The sequence below is a fragment of the Sycon ciliatum genome, chromosome 1 (genome assembly GCF_964019385.1).
Source record: "Sycon ciliatum chromosome 1, ocSycCili1.1, whole genome shotgun sequence".
NCBI lineage: Eukaryota > Metazoa > Porifera > Calcarea > Leucosolenida > Sycettidae > Sycon > Sycon ciliatum.
Genome location: NC_088643.1, coordinates 38,858,567 through 38,882,363, shown reverse-complemented (window position 1 = coordinate 38,882,363; position 23,797 = coordinate 38,858,567). Strand labels below are relative to the sequence as shown.

Sequence of the window (23,797 nt, the reverse complement as noted above, 5' to 3'; positions counted from 1 at the left end):
GCAGGAGGCAAGCGCTTGGTTTTGCTTGGTTTTACCTCAGCCGGTTGGACACGAGCTGCAGGGGAATGCTCAACACTTGACAACAGTCTTTGGCAGTTTGGGGTCCTGGGTCACCACCCTCTAGGCTCTACGTGCCTTCGTCTCTCTAGGACTGTAGGAGTCTAGCCTCTACTCTACTCTAGGGAGCCTAGTCGACATTGTAATTTGTATGGCCTATGTGTGTATGGGGGGGGGGGGGCGGGGTATCGTCGTTCGTAGATCTACCCACTCTGTGCTGAAGCTGACTACTTGTCTTAGCAGGGAGTCGGTAAACCCGGTTTATACGACTCCCTGGTCTTTAGCCTCGAACGCATTGTTGTGAAATGTATGGAACAGGACGATGTCGTGACCAGATGGCCGTCGTGCGCTCTTTGCTGGAAAAAGAACTACTAGTACATAATTCTCATAAAAAGGACACACTTCAGGCTCATTACAAACATCTTGAAAGTTTTTGTCTTCACAAGTATACTTTCAAGCCTTCTCATCAGGTGAAATACAGGCAAGAGAAAAGGAACAGGAACAGTGGATTAAATAGTACATAATTGTGAGCCGATATCGCGCGGCGCAGACGGAGTTTTTGCAGATGTTGTCATGATGACGTAGATCTACATACGTACATGACTGTAGTCGTTGAGAAATGCGGTTGTCGGAAAATTCGACGAATCGTGTCTTTGGCATGGCATTCTCGGTTACTAGCTCAGTGCCTGCCTGGGCCGTGGGATAGAAACACTACACTACACTCTACACTACAGTACAGGCGCAGGCGGAGGTATTTTGTCATTGTCACTTCTTCCCGATTTCGATACTCTTCGCAGATGCAGGGTAGCACATGATATCGATTCGGAACCTTGGCTGCTGGCCGCCAGTAAAATCCTGCAGTTGAGTTAGTTTGACAGCAGGGTGTTACCCGGAACGCAACCTAGTCGTGAGGCCCTAGCCCTAGGCAAGTGTGCGGCCGTGTCTTTTTTGACTACTGGTTTGGCATGGGTGAAGGGTAACGCTGCCTTTTTTCGCCGTTTCGGGAATACATAGTATGGAACTGCGATCCAGGCTGAGCTGAGCGGCCAGCAGAGAACTAAACTTATTGTTATTCTTGTAGAATACATGATGTAGATCTAAGCAAATCCGTTGACTGCTGCGCTGAGTCTGCTATGATGTAGATCTTTGATTGTGTGTTTGTAGAGATGATGTACATCACTTGCCCTTGATGCGTCAGGTGCGGATACCCTTCGCCATCGGATCCGTGTGGTGACTTGTATAATATTATCTTATCATGAATACTGGGCAGCCGACAGACCGATGACCTTGCCATCAGTACGTGCGGGATAAGATCAATTTAGCTATGTTCGCAGTTTGTACCCGTCCAGGGACAGCCATGTACTTGCAAGTAGGCTCGCATGTTTGTACAAACAGTTTGTCTGCGTTGTCACTGGTCACGACCTCAATGCGGATGGGGAAAAAGGAAGCCACGGAGGTCCAAGATTGCAAGAAGACTCTTCCTGTGCAGTAGCATCAATGCACATAAGCAGTTGGTTACACTGTCCTCAACCTTGTCGCATGGTGAAGAAGAGCCTGTCTCTTCATCAACTGTAGTCTGTAGCCATTCTGAAAGAAGTTAGTTGCATGTTGGTCCTATTAGCACAGGGCAAGCACTGTATACTGTGTCCGTACCCGAATATACACTGAGACTGATTGCCCTGGCAAACATCATCATCAGATTCTGTTGAACCCTTGTTGAACCCTTGTACCGTAGTGATAAGTTCAAGTGTGTTGGCAATGATGAGCAGGTCGCCATCACTAGCTTCGAGAGTTGCTGTGCTTCTCCTTGCCGTAACATGGTGGCAGTGTGCTGAGGTGTGCGCTGGCAATAACCTGAAGTGTCCGCCATGCAGCGCCGTTCTGGCACAGAGGCGTCAGCAATGTGGAGGTCGTCCACCGACCTGTTCGTCGAGTTTGGTGCCAGACGTGTGCAAGTGCTGCTGGACCTGTGCTAAGGCCAAGCACCAGTTCTGCGGAGGTCTGTGGCATATGCATGGACGTTGTGAGAAGGGACTGCATTGTGAAATGACGGAGCAGCATCTAGAAAGTGTGGTGATTGCCACAACCAGAGACGAAGCTGGTACTGAGCTCACCACACCGTATCTCCTTCCAAATGGACATTGCAAAGGTCAGGCTCATCATGATGTGTATCTATCAATTCTACCTCTGTGTCTGTGTGTGTGCATGTGTGTGTGTGCACATGTGTGTGTGTGCGCATGTGTGTGTGTGTGTGCGCATGTGTGTGTGTGTGCGCGCATGTGTGTGTGCATGTGCGCACGTGTGTTTGTGTGTGTGTATGTGCGCACGTGTGTGTGTGTGTATGTGCAGTTGTGTGTGTGTGTGTGTGTGTGTGTGTGTGTGTGTGTGTGTGTGTGTGTGTGTGTGTGTGTGTGTGTGCATGTGTGCGTGTGTATATACATTATGTGTATGTCTGAGTTACCCTACTTTCCAGAGTATAAGCCTCACCCAGGGTTTTGTCACGAAATACAGACAACTACCCTGTTTACCACAGTTCATTTGATCATCGTAGTACAAGCCACCCACTGACTATTTTGGGGAGTGAATTAGTGGTGTTTAAAGTGCGGCTTATACTCCGACAAATAAGGTACATGTACGTCAAGGCTGTTTAATAGTCCAGTATGTGTACCCCAATGTAACAAGTGCGAAAGGTTAGGATTTCCAGGCTGGGTTATGAACAGTCCTATCCACCAGAATGCCTGCATGGGCATGTGTTGCATGTACAGCAGTGTATGCATGCATCTGCTAATCACCATGCATTGATGTATACACAAGCCTCTTCACAGTCAGGAAATAACCATGAGGTGGAAATTGGTGAAAGGCACATCAGTGGGGTACTCTACAGTACTAGCATATCAGGTCACTGGCTGTGTTCAGTCATGTACTTGTAGTTGTGAACTCGGTTCCCCTGGCCAGGTGTGTTGACACAAGCGTACAAAAAGAGTGTGAGTGCAGGTGCATACTCAGTATATAATGTAGTACACATGGGACCTATGCAACCAATTCCCTAGCTCTGGTTTATACTGAGGTAGTATCATCCAGATAGTGGCATTATTGACTGGATGCTTTTCAATATTCAAGGCTTGCCAATGAAAGATAATTGGTGTGTGTGTGTGTATGTGTATGTGTGTGTGTGTGTATGTGTGTGTGTGTGTATGTGTGTGTGTGTGTATGTGTGTATGTGCGGTGGTGGTGGTGATGGTGGTGGTGGTGGTGGTGGTGTGTGTGTGTGTGTGTGTGTGTGTGTGTGTGTGTGTGTGTGTGTGTGTGTGTGTGTGTGTGTGTGTGTGTGTGCGAATGCGTGTGTGCGGATGCGTGTGTGCGAATGCGTGTGTGCGAATGCGTGTGTGCAAATGCGTGTGTGTTTGTGTTTGTGTGCCGGTATGTGAGCATCTGCGTGGCTAAGTGTGCCAGGAAGAAAATTAGAGGTGGTCTTGCATAGCCCCAGGTGGTTTCACCTTTTCCTTGTCCTCAACCATGCCTGGATGCTCAGTGCTGCTTTCATATCGTGTTCTGCTTTCTATACAGGAACACCCTCGCGAACACCATGCCAGGAGAAGACATGCCCTTCGGGCACACGCTGTCTTCACTCCTATACCCACTGTGGGGAATTCCCTGCTGAGGAAACTGGCCATGCTACCCACTGTATACCAGTGGCTAAGTGCATTGCAGGTATGTAAGTAGTACAAGTATGTACATGTAAGCACTGCATTCAGCAACATCCCTGGCTTACTGAGTGTACAATGTACATGTAGAGATATACAGGGTGTCTATGATGTACCAGCTGCATATAGTGCTCTATGTCCAGTGGACTGAGCCAGCAATACAATTCACAAGCAGCAACAGTGCAACCAGGTCCTTCTTTGAAAACACACATCAGACAGCATAACTTAGACTGCCACTCACACAGCCTACCGGGAGAAGGGTTCAGAGATGACAAACGCATAACACTTCAGTAGGGGGTGTGGGGGGGGGGGGGAGGTGGAAAAACCTCAGCTCCATTCGAGTCTGTGGGGAAATAATGCAGTGATCGCACAAGCTCTAGCTTTACAGCACATAGGACACTTTTAGCATACTGGCTTGGCAGAGATATAGCAGGGAAGCATTGCATATTGACACAATCATGTATCATGATGGGCTGTGATGTTGAGGATGATAGTATGTGATCCGTGAAACTGGTGCATAGAAGCAAGACTAGATAAACAAGAGTGTGCAACTCCGCATCTCTTCTGCACAATCTGCTGATACCCCGGCCCACGGCAGAAATTTTTGTTGACGTCACCGCACGCGCATCTTACCGCAGAGCAGTGTGAGAGCACGTGCTGGGCACCGACCGTCTAATGTAAAGCCCGGCCAAGTGCACTAGGCAACACTTCCCAAAAGACTCACAGCGCATGCGTCGTAGAAAAAAATACGTCAACAAAAAATGTCTGCCGTGGGCCAACCCATCCGCGAGTTACACACTCTTGTTTGTCTACTCTTGGTAGAAGCCATTAAGGAGCCAGGGAGGTGCCAGGGCTGACCAGTGTCAAAGTGAATCCCACCAACTCGTAGCGAGTGCATAACGTTTGGAGTCATCCCGACACCAGCCAGCGACGAGCCCCGGAATACCAATACGGCCCCAAACACCACCCGTACCAAGGCCAGGAGGTGACCATCACACCCACCAAGAAGTCAACAAAATGTCCAGAGCCAAGTCTCGCGAACGAGTGGGCAGTGTGCCCCAAAGCGTACCCATCGCTCCCGCACCCCCGCAAAACCCATCGCCACTCACCCGACCCCATGGCAACTACAACAGCCCCTCCCCCGCACCTGGCATGACCAATGTGCACGTCATCCATCATGTTAACCCTGCTGAGCTGGAACTTGTTAGCATGGCGACATTTGGGGTCAACTCACACCCGTTTTGTTCAGGTGGGATGCTCTGTCGGCGGTGACCATGCGCTACATGTACTTCTCCATCAGGCAGAGATTACTCGGCGCTTGCTTACGTTGCTGTATGTCTTGGACAGCTCTGCAATCCTCCACTTGATCGTGGACTGCTTACTCTTCTCCTTCAGCTGCCATACACACATACTTAGAGATAGCTCAGCTGCGTTCCTTCAGGACTGGGTGTTCATGGCCGATTTGTGGTTGTAGTGACGCTTCCTGAACGGTGGCTTGGTAGCTCCGATGTACACTATCGTACACCCACTCCGGACACATTCACTTCATAGATTACTTTCTGGGCTTGGCAATTCGACTTGATTCAGCTAGAGCAGCTTCTTGTTATGCCCATTAACTACAGCGGCTACGATGGACATGACACTATAACAGACTCTGACGTTGCTTTGGCTAAGTATTTTGTACAGCTTGGAATTCGCTGGGAAGTGCTTCTTCACCAGTCTCAGGAACGCCGCCGCCATGTTTGTACTCGAAACTCCTGCTGAAAGGCGGGTTAAAGGGGAAGTTAAGGCTAAAATCAAATTTCACCAGTTGTAGTCTTCGCGGTGCTGAGTCGAATGGTCTTGGTCCGAGGAAGCTGAGACGCTCCATTCCTCTTTTATTCCCAATCGAACTCGCGCACTTCCACCGAAACTGGGTGACTGCGCCCTACTAGATGGGGATTTGTATGCAAAATGTCACTAAAAGCGCCATTTCGTTCTTATAAAAGCACGCATGACCGCGATTGGCCCATATGTTGTAGTCTTTTGGACGCTGAGTCGACTAGTTTTGGTCTTTTATTCCCAATCGAACATGGTTGAACAGGCGGCCATGTGTTCCTGCGTGCCAAAGTCACCTGGTCACCTCGCCAGCAGGCGAGAACTTTCACACCAAGGTTCCACTCGAGTTCAACTCGAGTGAAGGAGTGCACCCAAAAAAGGTCAAACAGGCTGTAAGTTGGACCCTGCAGGCGCTAGGCTAGGGCCGCTAGGCACGGTGACCAGGTGACTGGTGTACTGCAGGAGCACGTGACCGCTTGTTCAACCATGTTCGATTGGGAATAAAGGAGGAACGCTGCATTGCAGCATTCTCGGACCAAAACCAGTCGACTCAGCGTCCAAAAGACTACAACATATGGGCCAATCGTGGTCATCCGTGCTTTTATAAGAACGAAATGGCGCTTTTAGTGACATTTTGCATAAAAATCCCCATCTCGTAGGGCGCAGTCACCCAGTTTCGGTGGAAGTGCGCGAGTTCGATTGGGATTAAAGTAGGAAGGGAGCGTCTCAGCTTCCTCGGACCAAGACCATTCGACTCAGCACCCCGAAGACTACAACTGGTGAAATTTTGATTTTAGCCTTAACTTCCCCTTTAAACCACACAACCTTCCTCTTATGGTTGTCCCTGCTTGTTCTCGGGGCATGTGCCGTCTTCTTCTGGTACTCAATCGTTGGAGTAACGGCAACGAAGGACCTGGTTGCACTGTTGAGGTTTGTGAATTGTACATGCAGAGAATGTGTATGCAAGGAAATCTTCCATTGGTCCCTTCATCGCAGAACAGCTATGGATTTCCAACCCATAGTTTCATGCCAAGGACATCTTCAGGCAACTGATCACGCGAAGCGGCTCTGTACCCAGTACAATGCAGCAGTACTGATTGAGTACTATTCTAACAGTCGTTGCTACATGAGAAGTACGGCATTAAAAAGTTCACCAGTCGTAGTCTTCTGGGTGCTGAGGCGAATGGTGTTGGTCCAAGGGAGCTGCAATGCTCCGTTTTTCTGATATTCCGAATCGAATCCGTGTACCTCCACCAAATGGGAAGAGTGTGTTATACTGGATAGGAACTTGTGTGTGGAAATGTTCAGGAGAAGCATCATTTCATTCTCATAGATATAGAATCACAGACCTAAATGAAACTGTTCCAGACCTTTTAGTCTCTGGTCGTCGAATCGAAAGGCATTGATCCAAGGTGGCTCCACTGCACCATCCATTCTGAATCCCAAATGGATTTGGTCATATTTCACTATTTATGCATCGGTTGATGATCAGCTAAAGAGTCGTAAAGACGTACTATGTGTAACCGCATGCAACAGCAGTAAAAACCAGTGACCCCTTTTATTGTTTTGAAGAGATTGATGCATTGCATGCATGATGGCACTGCACTGGAGTAACATTACTCGCTCAGTTTGAACTGGTGAATGGGTAATGTTATCAGCTTGTGCACAAACAATGATATAGGCCCATGTTTAGGACATAGGCCCATGTTTAGGACATAGGCCCATGTTTAGGACATAGGCCCATGTTTAGGACATAGGCCCATGTTTAGGATATAGGCCCATGTTTAGGATATAGGCCCATGTTTAGGATATAGGCCCATGTTTAGGACTACGGGTTATGATGTTTTCCAGCCTTCTCCGATCAACATCAGTCGATTCAGCGCCCAGGATACAACAGGTTCTAAAGGTGTAAGTTGTGTTTGAGCTTCTATAAGAATGAAATGACACCTCCAGAGAAATGTTCCATACAAATCACATTCTAGTAGGACACACTCTTCCCTCATTGCCATTGGTGAAGGTGTGCAAATATTAATTTTACTGTAAGTATGGGGCAAGTGGAGCATTGCAGACTCCTCAGACCTACACCATTCGACACGGCACCTGGATGACTACGGGGATTTATTTTATTCTGTTTTCGGCCATACTTCCCTCGACAACTTTTAACCCTTTGAGGACGAAGGACGAATATATCCGTTTTTTAAGGTGAGTACATCCGTTTTTGAGAAAACTGCGATATCGATATATTTTTAGGTGCTTGAAGTCGCTCATATGTTGCTCAGACGAGTACGATCTGATTCTTCGTCAAGGTGAGACGTGTCGCAGTCGGTCCCGTGGAGAACCGGCCACATTTGAGTATACTCAGAGAATGTGCCGATTCAGGAGAAATTATTTGGAATTTTAAACTAACTTGTTACTTTGTTGAGAGTGCCGATGGCACGTAACCTGTCAAGTGTCTCCTTGTCTGGGGCCCTCGGCATTATCTTTATGAGCAGCGATAGTGAGGATGAACAGTGTGATCCGTTTTTGTTGCCCACTGATGTCAATGTCTCTTTAGAATCAAACTTTAGGACACTATATCAATTTTTGAAAATCCCAATTTTTCGAGAAAATCGCAACATACACCTATTTTGAATTGACCATTCTGACCTCTATAATGTATATATGATGTAGAAACTTTGGTTTTTGTTGCCTACTGATGTCTATGTCTCTTTAGAACCAAATTTTATGACACTAGATCAATTTTTGAAAATACCGATTTTTCGCCTGAAAATCGTAGGAATCCAGGTGGTTTGGGGTAGTCCTCAAACTTTGAAAGGGTTAATGTAGGCTGAGGATCGCTTTACACAAGTCTCCAAGCTGCAGCTATAATTCATTCCGACATCCATGTAAAGAGCTCCCCCCCCCCCCCCTCCCCACCCAGGCTCCCCTTCTTTTTCGCTATCCACTACTCCTTTTAGCTCCCTCTATGTATCATCAAGAGTATAACCCCCAAGAGTGTGCAACTCACGATACCCTTTCTATGGGGTTCGCCAACGGCGAAAACTCGCATCACATGGTGTAGTGTCGCAGCTGTACGTTTTTTCAACCCGTTTTTAGCGAGCAGCGGAGTGATAAAAAAGCAATCTCAGAACAGAAACTCACTGCACGTATGCAAATCCCCAGCATGATTATGGCAGATATTCGGATGGGGCGCACGCTATCCTTCGTTTGTACGTAGTGCGAAAAGTACCTGAGACGCGTGATGTGAGTTTTCGCCGTCGGAGACTCCATATGCAGAGTTGCACACTCTTGGGGACTTATATACTCCTGGTATCATACCACTATGTAGTAGATTTGTGAAACTTCGTGTTGATGTCCTTCACTATAGGTAGTCTGGGTAGACGGAATACACTTTACTATAGGTAGTCTGGGTAGACGGAATACACTTTACTATAGGTAGTCTGGGTAGGCGGAATATACAATAAAATGGTCCCAGTGGAATACTTTCAATACCCATTCTTCTAGGTCAGAATGTACAGGTAACACCTAGGTCGTCATTCTCGTCATGTGGCGTGTTCTGGTACGCGCTGTTGCTTGTGCATTCTCCACAGAGGGAACAGAATGTGATCGGCAATTGTTCTACGGCTGCGATGATATCAATGGTGTGTGCTGGTGCGGTGAGAAGATGGCATGTGTCGGTGAGCCTCCATTCCGATTTCCTAACCGAAGACCCTGTCAACAACACATCCATCATAGAAACGCTAGTAACCAAGCTAATGCCATTGCTTCACTAGTACCTGGGCCTACGGCAGTGCCAAGTGACACAAGTCGGGGTAAGTATATCATTCGCCACAGGTCTGACCATCATGGAGCATACCACTTCTTGCCTGTTTGATGTCGCTTTCGCCTTAACGGAAACTGAAGGGTAGACAGTACGGCCTGGTGGCATTTGACCTGTAACACTTTCGCTTGTATTTGAAATGCAGTAGAGTGCCGACTATCTGCACCCCTCAGGGCGCGGGGCTGTCTCCAGGGGGTTCGGATGAAGAGTATGTTCCGATAAGGGAGCGGTCACACATCCATCTAAAGCATGCATATCCCTGTTGTTTTCATCATTTCTCTTTGTCTTCACCAGTGCTACAAGATTTAGACACACTCCAGCTCCTCTTAATGATGCTTTGGGTGCCAATTTTGATCCCAACTTGTTATATACATCCTGTGCACAATTTGAATTGTGCTTTGGGTAGGGCTTTGGGTAGGGAAATCAGTCAAAACTCATTTCCGGTGCTTGAATCCAGTGCACACAGTCATTTTTAACAGATATTCGATCGTTCGGATAGTTGGCGTTCGGATAATCGGCATTCTACTTCAATATCAAGCAACCTTTTTTTAAATAACAGTTACCGTAGTAACGTACATATAAGCGCATGTTCCTGTATTCGGATATAAGCGCATGCTCTTATAGGCGAAGCAATACCAAAATTCTCACTTTGACAAAATCACGGATGAAAGTCTGCAAACAGCATACAGGAACCGGGAAACTGACACTACAAGACCTTGTCAAACACAAAGACTCTGGCAAACGAACTCTGATCGTGCATGCGCGTTTAGGTGAAAATATTTCATTTTCGAAAATTGGATTCGTAGCAAAAATTCACTTACAAGCACATGTGCCTATATGTGCGTTAGTATGGTACCATTGATCTGTAAAGAGAAAAAGACCTACCCGTACTTCCACCAAGGTAACATACAGTCAGATAGTGCGACAACAAGGCACAAGACTGACAAGGATATTGAGACATTCGATGACCTGACACCTAGCTCCAGCACCTCTACGAAGCGCAAACCAACGACCTTCCAACTTGGAAGGCTCAGGTGCAGAAAGTTCCAATGAGGGGAAGGGATGCGCTGACTGTATATTGTCTCGTTCCCTTGGTGGACTGTTAGTCATAACTAATTGTAGTAACTTATAGGTCCTTTTCTCTTTACATATTACCGTATTGGCTCAACATCCGAGTTTTTATGATTGATCTCAGTGAAATACGAATTGAGAGCGGGCTGTATCATTTCAATTCACTCTCATCCCTGAACAGGAAATACTGAAGGAGGTAGTGGTTGCCAACTGGCCAATGGCAGCTCTGTTGCGTCCGGGACAACTTGGAAGCCAACGCAATGCAACGAATGTACCTGTACGATGGACGGCGTCATAGCGTGCGATGAAAAGTGGGGACTGAATTGCCCAGACATCAATTCAAGCTGTGTCAACAGGGAGACATCCCTGGACCAATGCTGCGTCATATGCAAAGGTAATTTAAAAGGGATTTATCGAAAGATGGTGAACAACAGTATTGCCGGGGTGTCATGACTGTGTACAGGCTTGTGTGACAGGCCATCGTGCCTTTGTTGCTTGGACTCAGAGTCGTACATCATATGATCATAATGTGCAGATGTTGGACAGTACTTTAAAGAAGTGGGGTCAGGCATTTGGACTTGATCTCGACTGACAGCAAAATATTAGTGCTTGAGAAATTACAAGGCAGCTGTGGTGAGCGAAGCCTGAGGGGTCGTTTACATGAGAAAAATAGAGCCCGGGCTTATTCAACCCTAGGCTTACGATAAGCCCGCCTTGATCTGTCAACCAGTCATTTTAGAGAGCACGTTTACATGGTGAGGTGGGCTTATTCAGCTCGCCCCGAGCTGAACTAGCCCTACCCTTGACCCCGAGCTTATCCAACCCCCCTAGGGCTTATTTTTTCATGTAAACGGTCAAGGAAAATAAGCCCTGGGCTTATAAGCAAGTTTTCCGTATTTTTTGATTTTGCCTCGTGAACCTGAGAATATGTCGCCGTGGACAGTGCATCTCTTTTTGTTTCTTTCTTTGAATTTTTTCTTCTGGTTTCGTTCCGTGTAAGGTCCTAGCCAATCCTTCACCTTCTCGAAAATAAGTGACAATCGGAGAGGCAGTAGAAGCGTGAGCCGGCACTTCTTGATTCAAATTTCATCATACGCGAACATTTACCACTGCGTTTGTGTGCGATTTGAAAAATAGAATGCGCGTAGAACTCGCAGTCATTCACCAGAACTCAGCGCCGTACAACCGTCATGTAAACGGTTGAAAAATAAGCCCGAGGCGAAGAAGCCCAGGCTTATTTTCTCATCTAAACAGCCCCTTACTCTGTTGGCGTAAGGTACTGTGAAACCTTGAGTGTACCGCTCTACCTGGTCCCCATCATGCCCCGTGTTTTTTTTGTTGGTGGTACGGATGAGCGAGTCCTGACTGCAGCCGGGTCATAATTATGACACCTAGCGTTAATAGAACATTGTATGCACATTGCAAGCTGCACTCATTTCCGCACCTGTTGATTTGACAGTGGGCTCCACATAACATAACAATAGTGGGAGTATGCAGGTGTGGAACATTGGGTGACCATACAGCTACATTCGGGTTCTAACACCGCTTGACCTCAGTTTCTCTCGACCGAACAAGTTTCCCTTCACCGTGCAATGAGCCTGGCCCTATATAAGGGCGGAGCTCTGGAGAGATGGGGTGCTCTGGCAGCACCGTTTCTAGTAGTCTTAATGAAATCATTCCATTTGTCTTCTCATAAGGCCGCAATGTGCAAGGAACCATAAGCATAGGTCTGTTGGAATGTTCTTGTTTTACAAATAACTTCTGGACGTCATCAAAGTAAGAACTGGCTGTGATGTTCATCAATGGCACTCAACATGACATTGTATTTGCATGTCTGTTTTCTTTTTGGTGAACTTTTGTGTATGTGTGTGTGTGCACAGATGAGGTCAAGGATAAAGTCAAAGATGAAGAGGTCAAAGTTGAGGTCAAAATTGAGGTCAAAGATGAAGTTGATGTGCTGGAGACTGGAGGTCCCATTGCTGTGGGCCCAGGACCAGATGGCCCAGCGAATGGTGCAGAGGTGGACTCAAGTGCGTCCATGTCTAAAGAACTGGTATGGCCCATTCTATTAGGATGTGTTGGTTTTGCCTTGCTTCTTGTGCTCATGCTTGTCATCTGGAAGCGCTACTCACGACATCAAAGTCGCGACCACCTGGGCAACCTTGCTTACTCCCCCGCCACGGCCGAACAGCAGCACCTCCATGCATTGCTACATTGCAAAACTTCATACTGACGCGGCCATGACTGGGCCAGTGGCTAGATTGCCAGCGTCCCTGTACCATGACTAACTGGAGATACACAGTACAGAGCTTGGTGTTACGAGTAACTAACTGAAAAGACCACACCCGCACAAATACATCTAGTGAAGTATTTCCACGCCGCCAATAACCTCAGCCGCCAATAACCTCAGTTCAAAGCTGCAATACACTTTGTGAATATACTGTACAAGTATCTATGATGCCATTACAAAATTTAAAATGCTAGGCAATATTATGTAACTATGAAGAAAACCAATCTAAAATGATATTTTAATGTAGTCAGCATCGGCAATCTGCCACTCTATACAATGCGATGCAAGGCACTGCTGGTGCTTTGCCATAATAATTATCCTGCTACGTATTTTTTCTGAGTGAACCCATTGCAAAGTGTTCGCACATGCTCTGATTAGCAACATAATGATGCTTGTCCAATTGAATGGTCTGAAGAGCAGTTGACATGACATGAAACTTCTCCTTATCCAAGCCAATTGATGCAATTTACGTTAGTAGAGATTATTTGCCTGTGACGAGTGACTCAAGGCTTGCATGTTGCATGATCAGGTGCTGCCATACACTGCCATGCCACAGAGTGAACTAGTTCGACCTAAGCCTGCACTGCAGACAAACCGGCAATATTCTGTAAATGTGGACGAATAGGATCGACCCGAAACACTGCTCTCATGCTGTCATCAAATGAAAACCGGCATTCTGCAGCTACTAGTAAGGGGCCGTCCATAATTATCGATCTTTTACACGAAGAGAAAAAGTTTCGTATATGGGTGGGTGGGTCAAGGGGGTTTCGTTTTGAAAAATATTGATATGTGAGACATGAAGGCATTCTTGCTGTCAAGTCAATCTATTTTTCGTTCAGGGGGGGGGTGGGTGGGTGGGGGAGGGTCCTAACTAAACTTTTTCGTTTCGTGAAAATTATCGATATTGCCGGATGCCCCCTAACTGAACTCAGCCGGTATCGATCCTTTAGCTCAGTTGAGTTGGTGCCATTGTAGTGTCTACTCTACCCCCAGTGGAGAATAATTAAGAGAAACCATTCAAATAACTTACATGAGAAAATTGTACAAATGTACGGTGAGTAATTACAGCTAAGCTTGTGTCTAGAATGTTGCAAGCAACCAACATCTTGCCAAACCCGAGCTTCACGCAAATTAATTCTAAAAATTCCAATTATTTTGCCTGAGGATTGCATAACATACAACTCGAGTTGCAAGCAAAACCTCATTCTGCCTTGTTTGTAAAGAAGTTCTGCCCCTTAAGATGCTTTGGCGAAGTCGCGGCACAGCGCTGCACCAAGTCTTGCACTAGCGACTACCGCTGACTCACCCCATGAAATCATTTGTATAACCTTTATTGAGCACTGTTTCAACAGGAATTGAATTCCCATGTGCTTTATTCAACAAATGCACACTGACTGAAAAGGAAAAAAGGGAAAATAGAAACTCATTTACTGACCCTACTAATTCAACATCTCAAAGTTGTCTCAATAAAATCAAAGTAACGTTTTACTACTGATAATGCAGAGGCTGCTAGCAACAATGAAAGCAGCAAATTACAAATCAAATCACCCTAATCCTGATTGTGAATGGTGAGGAATGCCGTCACCGAGGCCTGTCTAATTTGTATACTCTCTTACATAATATTATAGTGGTATTAGTGTTGTCAATGTCATTATCTACTACTATGCTGTTTAATAATAGTTCTCAAGTTCTGATAGCGGTTCCAGAATCACTTTGCTCTCAGCGTAGCTTGCACATCTGGCACATACTTTTCGAGGAATGAGTGCTTTTTCATTTCCCTTATCATCAGCTCCTTTGTGCTGTCCGCCCAGTTGACAAGGTTCCGAGTTACTGATGGTTTGCTGTGGATAATACTAGCACTGTCTTGCATATAGTCTTGCGGACAGTCAACGCCAAGGAATGCGCACATCCGCTTCATCTGCTCACTCGGACTGCGGATTAAGTCTTCGCAGTGGATGTCCAGCATCGGGTAGTCCATGGCCTTCACCATCTCCACTCCGGCCACCAACCGCGCAAAATAGCGCCTTGCCGTGTTGTGAATAATAGTGCTGTTATCCAGCATTTCAACCTATCCACAGTAAAGCATCACACCGGCACACAAAGGATGCACACAAAGGATGCACACAAAGGATGCACACAATATTGCTACAGTGTTCTTTCCGCGTAACAAATGATGAGTAATCGGTGGTTTCAGCTGACAGATCAGCAGAATCCGATGTACCAAAACACACACACATGTGCACACACACATACACACGGATGGGCTTGCTAACTACGTGTACATGTCAACGAAGCGAGTTTTCTATGATCTTTCCATGCCCATGTCAGTCAGGCATAATGCACACGGTGTACACACATACACACGCACACACACGCGCGCGCGCGCACACACACACACACATACACACACACGCACAAACACACGCACACACACGCGCACACACACGCACACACACGCACACACACACACGCACACATATACGCACACACCGTGACAGCGCAGCAATATCAGCAGTACATACCTGATTGTCAGAGTTCCTCAACTTTGTCTTGCGGAGTCCCATAGTTGCAATGTTATCCATTGGGTTCCTCACAACATGAATGAACTTGACACGGACGTTGAGTGACTTCTGAACATGAGTGATGAGGTCATCATAGCTACTTCCCATCACCTGGCCTGGACCATCAGCGGTAAGAAGACGGGATGTCAGTCCTCCTCGCTTGTCACCAATTACCTGCACAAGAAGAGTATCAAGTGGAAGAAGACACAAGATGAGGCACATCATGATAAGAGCATCAGCATGACAGAGGAGCATTTGTTGTGTTGCATACTTTTTATAGTGGAAATCAAAACAGGCATAATGCCTAATAAGTAATAACAATGGACCCACCATTGAACAAAAGTGCACGGCCATGAATAGTAGGCTGGACTGAGCAAAACATAAGATGAGATGATCCAGTTTCTATTTGCTGTACTACTTCGAAGTACAAGTAATATGTTCCGATGATGAACAAATTTAGAGCATAGGCCACAGCAAGTGGAATTATGGCCTCTGTTAGCCTGAAAAATACAGGGGCCAAGAATGGGTCACGTGCATCGACTTTGAAACATCCAATAGGTTATGGATGAGCACTGAGGAAGCTCTTCACAGGGGCAAGTAGTGAGTAGTGGGATGCCAAACAGCGCCACCTATGCACAGGAATAGCTGTTAATTCACTTGTCAATGGTCATTATGAGCCACCATGAACAATTCTGTGAATGCCGATGGTGTGTGGTGCTGACAAGACTGTGCGGAAGATGGTTACATCCAATCACTCCGCATGGTGAGCCGGCAACGATTGCAAGTGACAAGAAAAGCTACAAGGATGGATGTCTAACTATAGCATTCAGGCTTCCTGTTTCTACCATCCAGTTTCAACCATCCAGTTTCAACCATCAGCACAAAGGAATAACTGTCTCCACTGACCATGAAACACTAATGAACAAGACCCCGCTCTTTCTCTTGCTCATGTGACTAAGTACAGCTAGGAATTAACTTGAGCTCGCAGCAGCAGCAAGTTGGATACACTGCATCCATGTAGTTAGGTTAGTCAGTACAGATGCCAGGCTACAAAGTACAAACCTCATACAGAGTCAGAGGCTTGTAGCAGAGGGGCCGTGTATGACTGGAGGGTCAACAACCTCTTGCATTCGAACACCTTCTTATAGAGACTATACTCCATAAAATGAAAAGCCAGTACAACAGTCACTCACTGTTATCGAGTCCTTGTATCTGCCTTGCCACTGGTGAGGTATCCCGTAGCTATAGCGATCTTGAATGTGCTTCACCGTGCGGACAGTCTGCCGTTGATGATAGGAAGTCTGGTAGAGCTTATTGAAAACTAATCTTCTTGTTTGTTGACTTTTGGACCATTTCTGCCACTTTCCCAGAAGGTTATATTCATGAGCGACAACCATGTGCGGATGGGCATCTAGGATAGAGCCCACTAGACTATGGCAACTCCTTGGATAGCCGACAAAGAGGAGAAGTGTTTTGACGTTCTTGATAACATCACAAGGCAGCTGATCTTCTCCCTGCTGACCATCTACATGATTGTACCAGGATAATGTCATACACACACACGCACGCACGCGCATGCACGCGCACACACACGCACACATACACACACACATACACACATACACGGATGCACAGAGTCAACACAAGATAAGTTCCGAGTATGTTCCGAGTATATCAAGATCAAGTCCAGTAGAACTCCAAAACAGCGTAATGCCACAGAGGCAAAGCCGTGGCACACTATTCAAAAACAACTCTTGTTGGCACGATTAGTCGTCCACAACTTCAAGTTTCATGCTATCTCAGGCAATCATCGTGAGGTGGCATCTAGAACCTAGGTGTACAAGACTACTACTATACATGTACATGTACATGGTGATATTTAGGAAGAATAAATCGATATGCATGTGCATGGGTCGATATGCATGTGCATGGGTCGATATGCATGGGTAGTGGATATGCATGGGTAGTGGGTATGCATGGCCAGTGGATATGCATGGGAAGTGGATATGCATGGTTAGTGGGTATGCATGGGCAGTGGATATGCATGGTCAGTGGGTTTCCGCATACACTAGTACATGTGGAATGAGCCATGCGTGAACATTTCACGCATGGCTCATTCCACATGTAATGGCCCACTATTGTACTTCCAGCATCTTGCCCACTACAGAAACCTGCAAGAACTTTTAGTGTGTTGATCATGGATAGCCTGGACAGCACCAAACTCCCTCTATAAGAGTCTTGCTCAGTCTTGTTTCTGGATAACAACTAGTTTCGGTCGCCAGTCTATGGTGGAGTGGAGTATCACTACAGTCATTGTCTATCACCCCTACACTTCATCCCTGCCCTTGATATCGCACTGATGTCCTACATGACCCGACTGTCAAAGATCAGCTCATGCGCCGCACAGCCTGACTGAGAGACTTCAGCACGCATCCATGGGACACGGTTGATGACATGATAACTGTTCACAGTCCTGATCTAAATGCTCAAAATGTTAATTAAACTGCATCCATTGAATTATTTGCCTACATCTGATACTCCTATTGTAAATATGTTTTGTCTCCTTGCATGCTTGCTTTGGATTTGCATCTATATCAAGATGGAGCACTGCACGAGTATGAAGAGAGCCTGCATGCTGATCTTCATGATGCCATCATCGTTGACAGCGTTAGCTTTTTGTTGATCTCTCCAGCATGAATTTGATTCCAAATCTTCTTCTGATTATGGTGATGCTGATGCTCTTTCTTGTTTAGACAATTTGTTTTCTGCTGCTCTCACCGCTGCTCTCGCCCCATAAGAAACACAGTACAATCCCATTGTGGGCACACGTGCAGTACACATACATATGTAGGAGGTACAAGCAGGATCCGGTGTCACCCAGCACTACTTCCGTGACAAAGTGAGTTTTACCATGACATGTAGTTCTAAGAATGCGCTGATACGACTAGTGGATACGCTGATACGACTAGTGGCTAGTTTGTACGAGACGTTACTAGTGTTTTTCTTCAGAACAAGCCTTACCATGAGCCACACCAAGCAATGGGCAACATTAGTCATTACAACATGGTCGCTGTTGACAACTTGAAAACCATCAGAACCTTGTCAGGAATCATCTACATGGGGCTAGTAGAGTCAGGTTGAGCGTATTTAAAGTCACAGGCTATTTGTGGTCATGTGGTATAGGAATGTGCAGTGGGCAATGAGCGTGCTAAGTGGATTCCTCCCAGGGCATTAAGTACTGACTGTCCATCACAGCAGTCCACAGCCTGCCAATACAGGATAAGGACTATTCAAAACCAGTTTGGAAAAGTAGTCTTCAAGCATTCCATGGACGACTTTTACATGCCCTAGTAACATTAAAATTGTTAGCATGTGTAGCATGTGGTTATCATCCCCCATCCACCCCTCCCTTCTGGTTTGGTGAAAAGTAGCATTACTGTATCACTCCCCCCCCCCCCCCCCCCACACACACATGATCATTACATACCTTCCCGTGGGAATAGCTGGATCTCTAGCTCTGTGCCATGTGCTGCTTTGCCCGCTGAAGCTGAATCTTCATCGCAATTAGAATATCCCTGGGATTGACTTCGCTGGTGTACATGACTTCCCATGGTCAAGCTGTAATCCAAACCATGAAAAATACAAGACTCATTAGCCATTCGGATCAAATGTCCATATCTATATCCGTTGCTGATGCAATGCAATGGTCCAAAGTTCTAAACACATCATTTCATAGTGCTGTTCCATTCACATAAATACCATGAAACGCCCGCTTTTCCTTCCCCTTCACTCCCCACATGCCAACACGCCATACTTATCAATATTTCGGTGTTTCAACGACTCATATCAAGGCACAGTACAGGCCAGGATATTGGCACTCTGAAGTGCTTACCAGACATTTTCATTGTGGACAGTCTCAGTGACTCTTATCTAGTGTAACACCCGCTGATGATCTGACAGAACTCTCTTCAGGGGTGAAACCTTTGCACCATGGGGAACTGAGTGCGGATGCTTCTTACCAAGAGATAACTGATTATCACTGTACTGCAGGTGTAGACATGAAATTCGATATCCAAGTTATTGGCACTCTCTTGATCTATGTAGAAGCACCACGACTTCATCACATGTAAATGTACTAAGTCACGTTTTGTAAATATATCAGTATCGTATTACTACGCTGAGCGCTGAGCGTATGTTAAAACCAAAACCTTTGCTGCGGCTAGGAGTGCCAGTACAAGGTACTAAAGGCTCCTGTAACAATCAACATTTTACACTGTGTAAGCCAGGAACACCAAGCTGCTGCCCGGTACCTGCATAGTACCTGTAGTAGCAAGTACTGTGAAGTAGCTCAACATGACAGTGTCACTACACACATTAGCCGAAGAATAGTGGGATTAGCAGGGAATTAAATTTAGATCAGCAGGCCAATGCCAGTGCCGCTGGCCAATGCCGCTCTTGTCACTTGTTCAAAGGTCTACACAGTACATTGGATATCAGGTCAGAGATACTCACACACCGAGCAGACACTAATACCACGCATACACAGGAATTACTTAGCAAAAGGGATAGGCCTGGCTTGAGTTTCATACAATCATCACACATCATGGTAGAACAACAAGCGGATGGTTCATCTGCATGCCTCTCACTACCGTCACCCCAACACTGAGATTTACATTACAGTTGAAACAAGCTACATGAGCCTGCAGACAGAAGTAGGCGCTGGACTGCTGGTTTCTGGTGATAGAAATACAAGCTACTCAGGAAATCAGCCATGTTACTAACTGTACTGGACAAGCATTTCCATGATTATGCGCACTCTTGATGAGGACACCCCCCCCCCCCCCCCCCCCCCCGTACTAGAACCATTTCCAATCAGTCCAAATAGTCCTTCACTACAACTAGCAGAAGCAGCAGCAGGCTGCCAGTGCAGAAGCAGCTCATTTGTACATTAGATCACAGGTGTTGAAATCTAGGAAAGTACATTACAGTTTGCTAATTGCTATTGTAGTTATGTAGAGTAGGTTATAGAGGTGATTGCCATTGCTTAGTAAGTAAGTTCAGATACCCACCAGTGCAGATGTAGTTCCGGTGCAATTATGTAACAGTATGCCATGGCTCATTGCAAACAAACCCATATGTAAATGAAACAAAAGCGGCCATACATCACTGCTTGAGCACAAGACTCACTAGCACCATTTAACATAGATATAGCCACAGCACGTAACCATAATAGTAGCAGTTGCAAAGTTAGTTCCAGCTGCTGATGGCACACCAGCATGTCAACTGCAGCATCCTATTCTTGTTCAGTTATTCTTGTCCTCATCCAGACTCCAAAACTGCTTCCACCCCATGCAAATTATTCCATATTATGGTAATTATAATACTACCCATCACTCATTCCCAACACTGCGGCTATAATTATAATACTACCCATCACTCATTTCCAACACTGCTGCTATAATTATAACATTACTCATCACTTACTTTCCCTTGCACTGTATACAATAGGTCAACAGCTGTTAGTTGCTCTACCCTATGCAGCTATGGCCCTGGTCGCTACATGCTCACTCTTACATGTAGGTCTGTACCCCTAGCTGGAAAGCTTGTGATTGAAACCAGGGACCCATTAGTGAACGCAGTGAACAGACTCACAGTGAGCTCTTTCTTTTAATTGGACCCAATCCTGACATCTGCAACCTCACTCCCGAAACGTTCACCTCCTTGCAAACCCTCCAGATGTGCAAGCTCTATTGCAGCCACTTCATTACAATTGAGATATGAAGTTGTGCAGCAAAGAGATCACTTGCCTTGGTGTTGGTGTAGGGTGTTCCATGTTAAACCCTCCGCAAAGTGAAAACTTTACATAATACTGTAATACATACTTCAGACAGGATTCCACAATGGTGACAGATCATCAGTAACCATGGGAATATATGGTATCCAGTATGGCAAGATCAGACACTAGTATAGTGACTTGGGTTTTTTTCTTGCTCGCTAACTATCCAGCCAATACACCCAGGCTTCTCTGCCTTAGAAAGTGCAATACAATGTAACATTTCACCCGCCATAGTCACAGCTGCAACAGTGCATGGTAGCCTAGCCCTCTCAACTGCACTGCACACATCAATAATGTGTGAGACTTTCACACAACTGATGCTTTACTTTGGTTCTTCAAGTAGACTTCAAACGGTTCTGAACTAAGTTACTTGATGTGTTTTGAGCCTTTCCTCTTGAAGAATGGACATGACGTCATTGTACAGTCAAGCTTTTGAGTCTTGGCCATTCCTCAACGTACTTCCCTCCCTAAAACCAAAAACTTACTTACTACAGTAGTAAAAATGCTTGCACACTTTGGAAGGCGGTGGCAGCACTTAGAAGTAGACAGGAGCAGGGCCGTTATGTGAGGACTGAGGACTAAAGTTCAGTGACAACCGAGCACACTCATACAGTACTTAGTACCGTTGGAGAAGTAGTAACTTAGTTTAGTTTGATAGGAGTAGGGCCTCGTTCAGTTATGTAGATCGTGGTACTAGTAGTAGTAGTAGTAGTAGATCGAATTCTGCAGATCTACGCCACATGCACACACGGCCCAGGCGTATCCCCCAGGCTAAAGACTAAAGTAATAGTTCGTGGTACACGTACTTTGCTGAGCAGTTAGAGAGTTTGAGTGTGGTTAACAAAGGAGACACCAGAAATCGGAACAGGATTCAGAAAAGGAACGCGTCAAAGCCGTGACTCGTGAGGCACGACGCAACATATTAACATCTGTCGAACTGCTGCACGGAAAAGTAGGCTTCCGACAGCAACGTGACATCAATACGGTCTTTTCCACTGCCTAACTGATCCTTTCCTAATCGCCACCTCAATCGCCATAAACCTTATGCACCGATTTCTTTCCGTACTACCCATGCTCGACACAGTCACTCATACATACAGCGCACAAATCTTGACAGCGTACAATGACAGCAAACACAAAACCCTGAACTGTGAACAGCTGACTCGAAGCGGCAGAACTGTGTGAGTGTGTCGCCAGAAGAACCCAAGAATGAAAAACCAATGGTGGTGACTGTGGATGTGAAAATCTACACCAAGCTTGTTGACTTACGTTTCTAGGCTAGCCTTGCCTCTGCTGCTATTCACTGACAGGAATAGGACCATAAGGACGGTAAGGAGAGAGAACACCATGATTCTGAACGGCGTCAGCGAGGACAGAATCGTTCCTGGTACACGCACATCGGCTGCCATCCGTCGAAATGCTGTTCTCACTCGATCCCTCCACAATAAAGTCTTTTGAGAAGAATTCTCCCAGGTCGGGAAGAGGAAGCAGTCTACATGAAACCTAGCGCGGCCTCCAGGCAATTCAACTCGTCCACCAAGCACAAGGCTACGCGATGCGTGCGTACTTCACGGCAAGTTCGTGTAAGCACGCGAAGCCCGTTGCTTCTAGGCACTATTTCAAGCCACGACTGTCGTGAAGTCATGGAGCTCTTGTCGGCAAGCTCACACGCTCAGTCGCTACTCTTCACTGCAATGCGCAGTGGCACCGCCATACCGCCGCACGCACCGAAACTATGCGCACTCCATCTACTCGGACTTTCCCGGACTACCGTGACCACGCTACACAGCACAATGAAAATACTATCAGTTGGAACATCAGTTGGAAGAGTGACTTCAGTTCAGGCTCAGCTCAGAGTCCACTGCTGCAAGCTGCACTGCTACTCTGCAATGTCATGTAGTGTAGGGCTCGTGCGCCTGTCTACTGCCTCCGTCCGACTGTGTACCAGGGGTGTGAAGTGTCGTGTAGTTATCGTTCGACCAGCACTACATCCACGCTTGGCACGCTACAACGCATCAAAGCCGCCAACCATCGGCGTGGACACGAAACAACGGTAGATCTACATAGTCATTATGTGCAGACCTAAAACTCCACACTCGCACTCGTCGCGATCACGCGGCTTAGATTACAACAAGTCGCAGTACTAGTAGTAGATAAGATGTGAAAATTAATATTATTATTATGTCTTGTCCTTGCCAGTTTCATCGCCCCTACTGCCAGTACCATGAGTACTGCTACTGCCTAGTAGTACTGGGCCATGGGCCCTACTTGCTAGTTGAACTCATCATGCGGTACAGAGTGCAGTTCCTGCGCTCAAACACTCGCAGAAACAGTGTGTGTGTGGTTTTCAGGAACTACACTGGCACCACTTGTGCTAAATGGCCGTGTGTGCAGAATCTGGCTCTCCACAACAGCGCGGTGTGTCACAACTCACTTTGGCAATGATCTACGGCACTGTGGGTTTGAAGCGGCAGGAATTTCAACATTACCCTGTACTGAGGCTTGAGGTCACAGTTTTGGTTTTGTTCGGCGTTTCAGCGCTTGTTGACCTGGTCAGGCTGGTGGTACTATCAGCGCTGCACGGTTCTTTGCTCTGGATCAGGGTTGTAGTGCTACCAGGTTGTTAGGTGCGGGATAAGC

At 46.4% G+C, this 23,797-nt stretch overlaps 2 protein-coding genes across 2 annotated transcripts; one reads left to right on the top strand and one right to left on the bottom strand.

Moving 5' to 3' along the window:
• Nucleotides 1-1,586: 1,586 nt before the first annotated feature.
• LOC135824757 (cysteine-rich motor neuron 1 protein-like) lies at nt 1,587-13,244 on the top strand. The gene is made up of 5 exons (XM_065337466.1): nt 1,587-2,206; nt 3,625-3,768; nt 9,170-9,391; nt 10,652-10,864; nt 12,351-13,244. Exons 1-5 carry the CDS (start codon nt 1,816-1,818, stop codon nt 12,701-12,703), a joined length of 1,323 nt encoding a protein of 440 aa, XP_065193538.1. The 5' UTR covers nt 1,587-1,815; the 3' UTR covers nt 12,704-13,244.
• An 831-nt stretch (nt 13,245-14,075) lies between these two features.
• On the bottom strand, nt 14,076-23,290 carry LOC135824746 (uncharacterized). Its single transcript, XM_065337457.1, has 5 exons — nt 22,427-23,290; nt 18,809-18,939; nt 16,515-16,846; nt 15,283-15,495; nt 14,076-14,828 (listed from the first exon to the last, which is right to left on the bottom strand). Exons 1-5 carry the CDS (start codon nt 22,564-22,566, stop codon nt 14,469-14,471), a joined length of 1,176 nt encoding a protein of 391 aa, XP_065193529.1. The 5' UTR covers nt 22,567-23,290; the 3' UTR covers nt 14,076-14,468.
• Between the last annotated feature and the right edge of the window lie 507 nt (nt 23,291-23,797).